The sequence below is a fragment of the Benincasa hispida genome, chromosome 11 (assembly GCF_009727055.1).
Source record: "Benincasa hispida cultivar B227 chromosome 11, ASM972705v1, whole genome shotgun sequence".
NCBI lineage: Eukaryota > Viridiplantae > Streptophyta > Magnoliopsida > Cucurbitales > Cucurbitaceae > Benincasa > Benincasa hispida.
Window position 1 is genome coordinate 30,687,497 of NC_052359.1, and position 5,216 is coordinate 30,692,712.

The 5,216-nt window shown below is 35.9% G+C and overlaps 1 protein-coding gene across 3 annotated transcripts; it reads left to right on the plus strand.

Moving 5' to 3' along the window:
• The first annotated feature begins 1,543 nt into the window (after positions 1-1,543).
• LOC120091259 (root phototropism protein 3-like) lies at positions 1,544-4,701 on the plus strand. 3 transcript variants are annotated; one of them, XM_039049208.1, is made up of 4 exons: positions 1,544-2,079; positions 2,218-2,287; positions 2,418-3,710; positions 3,846-4,701. In XM_039049208.1, exons 1-4 carry the CDS (start codon positions 1,964-1,966, stop codon positions 4,392-4,394), a joined length of 2,028 nt encoding a protein of 675 aa, XP_038905136.1. In that variant the 5' UTR covers positions 1,544-1,963; the 3' UTR covers positions 4,395-4,701. The 3 variants fall into 3 exon arrangements, with proteins under 3 accessions (XP_038905136.1, XP_038905138.1, XP_038905139.1); XM_039049210.1 differs by lacking the exon at positions 2,218-2,287; XM_039049211.1 differs by lacking the exon at positions 2,218-2,287 and having other exon boundaries at positions 2,435-3,710.
• The last annotated feature ends 515 nt before the right edge of the window (positions 4,702-5,216 follow it).

Genomic DNA, 5,216 nt, shown 5'->3' on the forward strand with positions numbered 1-5,216 from the left:
ACATTTTATATTTAACCTACATAATAAATATACACTTGATAAAGGCATTTGTTTTAAACATGGATTCTCAATTTTAGACATATATAATAAACCTTAATCTACAATTTGACATAAGATACCAAAAAAAAAAAAAATCTTAAATCCCTCAATGACCTATTTATTTTTTTTAATATTTCAATCATACATTACACTGATGTAGAAGTATATTGTAATTTTCTTATTTGTGTGAAACAAAAGTATTTATTAACCTCAAATATAAGGGTTACAAGTAGAAAATTATAAAATATAAGTAAAGTTCTTAAATTGACATGATCTCAACTAAGTGAAAATTTGGGAAAAAATAAGCAAACAAAAATAGTGCTAGTATAAAATCAAACTTTTTTAGATTGCAAAAGACTCATCAAATACTAGATTTCTTAATAGCTCAACTCAGCACCAGAAATGTTATAGTCTGGATGGGTATATTTGTTTAAGGTTGCTTAGTTTTTTATCTATGAGTTGTTTTGCTGATTGTTTCAGGAAATGTATTACAGAATATCTCTCAGAATGTTGATCATGTAGATTATTTTTTCCTTATATGGAAAATCCTGCATAATTATTCTTCTCGATTTTTCCCCTTATTTAACCTTTGTAGAATTTGAATGGGGCTATGTTTTTCCTTTTTTGTTGTGCTTATTTAAGACAAAGCTGTATGCTTACTAGGGTTGTCCATTTATGCCTTTGTATTGAAGTTTTGTTCTATGAGTGGCCGAATGACTTGGTTGTATGTTAATCTTAAATATTATGAAGCATGGAGTTTTTATTGATCATGAAATGTTGCTTTAAAATGTCTTATGGAGAAGGTTTCTTTTATCTTTGGAGAAATCTAGGATTTCATTACTTGAGAAGAGATTCTCAAACTTGGGGAGCCTAGATTTATCAAGTAGAGCTTTCTCCCTTTGGAAGTAGAAAGATTATGGTTAAGAGGGAGCCTCATGGAGCCTAAGTGATTGCTTACTAATATTGTTGAGCTTAGGGAGAGACTAAATCTCTTTGAAAGAAAATCTCATGCTTAGAAGGATCCTAAGTGATTATTATCAAATTGAGTTATGTGTATGTTACTGTATTTGCCATTTATTTACAGATAAATACAATGTTGTAATTACTTGAATTTATATTAGTAAAGGTATCTTTCCCGGGCATACTGGCCCCATAATAAATTATGTATATATTGTCAAAAACTAGGTTATCAAACTCCGTGTTTTGTCTTTTAAAATTTATCTTTGCTTTACTGTTTGTCCTTGCAATCGTTGGAACATTGTGTATAACAAATTTATACAGTATGTTAGATAATGTTATTTTCAAGAAACATAGGCTTTTTAATTCAAGTCAACTCAATTCTACACTCCACAAATAATTATTTTCAATTTAACTAACTCTAGGCATCAAAAGATCCCTAAAAGATAACATTTTGAAGTTTAAGAATCATGAAAAGTAGACAAAAAACTTGAGGTCCAATATAATTATAGTGTTTATGAGAGGAGTTGAATGCTACAGTTCATCATGTAAAGATAGAATGTGGTGATGTAATGCAAATAGCTAGTCTTAATATGATTTCTTTTCCTTTCTAGTTCCATGTCCATCTCATTTTGGAGAAGAGAAAGAGGACAGCAACTGAAAGAAGCATTATCATTAATGCAAAACCAAAGGCAAAGAGGATGCAATCAGAATGATCCATCATCACCTACCCATGACCCCATTACTTCACAGCCTGTGAAAATTTTCAAGTTTCAAGTTTCAACTTCATCTCACTGAAAAAAAATCAGTATCAGTGATGAAGAAAGCCGACAATTCAACAATATAATTCCAACCATCCCATGTGGGTTTCTCCCATTTCCCCTTCTCTATCTCTCTTTCTTCTTCATATCCTCTCCCATTTTCCCCCTTTCTTTTCCACTCTCACTTTCCCCATTTTTTCTCCATCATGTGGGAATCTGAGAATGATTCTGTTGCTGTTGCTCGAGATTACGCCAATGGCGTTCCCCCTTCCGCCAAACACGCTCTCAAAACTGACGGTTTCGAGCTCAGAGGAAACTCATGGTACTACCCCCTTTCTTTTAACCTTTCAATTTTTGGCTTCTTCGTACTCAACCCCTTTCTCTCTTTTCTTATTTTCTTCTGTTTTGTTTTAGGAATTTGTTGCTTTGATTTCATTGTGTAGTAATGATGTTGTTTTAGGTATGTTGCAACTGATATCCCAAGTGACCTTTTAGTTCAAGTTGAGGGTGTCAATTTCCATTTGCATAAGGTGTTGTTTAAATCTTCTCTGTTTTCAGATATGGATGAAATTGTTTTTTTGTTTTGATTTCCTAAATGGGGTTGTTTTGTTTTGTTTTTTTTGTTTTTTTTTTTTTTTTGTGTGTGTATGAACTATAAAGTATCCTCTTCTTTCTAGAAGTGGAAAGATGAACAGATGCATATATGAATCTAGAGACCCGGATTTGAAGAAGGTTGTTTTGGATGATCTTCCTGGTGGGGCTGAAGCGTTTGAACTTGCTGCTAAATTTTGTTATGGAATAGCTGTTGATTTAACTGCAGCCAATATATCTGGCCTTAGATGTGCTGCTGAGTATCTTGAAATGACAGAAGATTTGGAGGAAGGCAATTTGATTTTCAAAACTGAAGCATTTCTCAGCTATGTGGTACTCTCTTCATGGAGAGACTCCATTGTTGTGTTGAAAAGCTGCGAGAAGCTCTCGCCGTGGGCTGAGAATCTACAAATTGTTAGAAGATGCAGCGAGTCCATTGCTTGGAAAGCTTGTGCTAATCCTAAAGGAATTAGATGGGCATACACTGGAAAACCCCCAAAAGTTTCTAGCCCCAAATGGAATGATTTGAAGGATTCAAGTCCTAGTAGGAATCAGCTTGTTCCTCCTGATTGGTGGTTTGAGGATGTCTCAATCCTCAGGATTGATCACTTTGTTAGAGTAATCACAGCAATCAAAGTAAAGGGCATGAGGTTTGAATTGATTGGATCATCGATTATGCATTATTCGTCAAAATGGCTTCCTGGTTTGGTTACTGATACGACGAACGCCGGTGATGAAGGAAGTACCAGCACTACTAGTAACACAAGCAGTGGCAGCAGCAGTTGGAAAGGTGGGCTCCATATGATTGTGGCTGGCAACAAGGAAGATCACTCGGCGATTCAGGCGAAAGATCAACGAATGATCATCGAGAGCTTGATCAGCATCATTCCTCCACAGAAAGATTGTGTCTCATGTAGCTTTCTCCTTAAGTTGCTGAGAATGGCAAATATGTTAAAAGTTGCACCAGCATTGGTCACTGAATTGGAGAAAAGAGTTGGAATGCAATTTGAACAAGCCACACTTGTGGATCTTTTGATCCCATCTTACAGCAAGAGCGATACAATGTATGATGTCGATCTTATTCAGAGGCTGCTCGAGCATTTCCTTGTCCAGGAACAGACCGAGATTTCGAGTCCAAGCCGACAATCGTTTTCCGATAAACATATGTACGATGGATCTCAAAGAGGGGCTGTCCCAAATGCCAAGATGAGAGTGGCAAGGCTTGTTGATAGTTATCTAACAGAGGTGGCAAGAGACAGAAACCTTTCCTTGACAAAATTTCAAGTACTGGCTGAAGCTCTGCCAGAATCTGCTCGGACATGTGACGACGGGCTTTACCGAGCTATAGATTCCTATCTTAAGGTAAATAGTTCACAAACTTCTTACAAATCTCCATCAAGTGCTGATTTAATTACATGAACATGTTTGTTAAAGCTGCCTTCAAGATAAAAGAGTTTCAAAACATAATGTGTTTTCTAAGTGAACTGGTGATGACAGGCGCACCCTACGCTCACCGAACACGAGAGGAAGCGTCTATGCCGAGTAATGGACTGTCAAAAGCTCTCCATTGATGCCTGTATGCACGCAGCACAAAACGAAAGGCTCCCATTACGAGTGGTGGTCCAAGTCCTGTTCTCCGAGCAAGTAAAGATAAGCAATGCAATTGCGAATTCGTCGCTAAAAGAAGCAAGTGATTCGCAATTCCAGCCGCTCGTAACGAACCGAAAAACGCTGCTGGAAGCCACACCACAATCATTCCAAGAAGGGTGGGCAACTGCCAAGAAAGACATTAACACACTGAAATTTGAGCTTGAGAGTGTGAAGACCAAGTATCTTGAACTTCAAACTGAAATGGAGAGCTTGCAAAGGCAGTTTGAGAAGGTTAACAAGCAAAAGCAGAGCTCTGCTTGGAGTAGTGGGTGGAAAAAACTGAGCAAACTGACTAAGATTTCAACTTTGGAAACCCCAGAAAATGAAACACAACATCCAAGCATTGGAGAACAGACTAAGAAAGTACACAGAAGATGGAGGAATTCAATATCATGAGAGATAAGCATCAAAGTGCAAATGGGATATCACTTTCATACTTCAACATTTGGGTTATTCTGCCTTCCATTTTCTTTTCTTTTCTTTTCCTCTCTTTTCCTTTTCCATTGGGTAAGAGAAGAACACAACAGTTTACCTTTTCTTTTTCCCAGCAATCAATCACTTCATGCTGGTTGGAATAGGCTTTATATAATTCATATGTTTCCCAAATTTGTAATTGTTTCTCTTCACTTCTGATGAGTTTTATGCCATTGTTTCAAATAATTTCTCAGATAACTTTGTAGAAATTTCAAGTTCTATTCTCTTAGATAACTTCTCTAATAAATTTTTGTTCATTCATTTAGGTTAAGAAACAACTATAATTCATGAAAAATTTATTCTTATATGTTCTTCTTAACATTAACTAGGGGTAGAGTGTCGCATTGACATGGTGGTTCTCAATACGAATGAGTTGATTCTAGCCCTCTACCGTTCCTTCCCACTGTTCTATCTTTTAAAATGGCGTGAATTTTGTATTCTTCAGTATTCTCTCTCGTAGGTAGAGATAGTTTTTTTTAGCGAAAAACTAAGGGTGCTCTTTTGGATGCACCTATCTTGATGCATCCAAAGTATAGTCCAATAAAATTCTGACACGTGGTATTTTTATTTGTTAAAAAAATAATTTTTTTCTAATTCTTTTTTCATGTGGTAGAGAAGGGGAGCATAAATGATAGGCTGTACCTAATTATTGCTATTTTTTTTATTATCCAGATATATTAAGATTCACTATTCGATGTCTTTCGAGGACATATCAACTATCGAAAAAGCTTTATATATAGAAGG

Bases quoted from the DNA above. Each gene is read 5' to 3' on its own strand.
- LOC120091259 (XM_039049208.1), top strand. From the start codon at position 1,964: ATGTGGGAATCTGAGAATGATTCTGTTGCTGTTGCTCGAGATTACGCC. The intron at 2,288-2,417 runs GTGTTGTTTAAA...TGAACTATAAAG, and splicing joins TCAATTTCCATTTGCATAAG to TATCCTCTTCTTTCTAGAAG. The intron at 3,711-3,845 runs GTAAATAGTTCA...TGGTGATGACAG, and splicing joins CTATAGATTCCTATCTTAAG to GCGCACCCTACGCTCACCGA.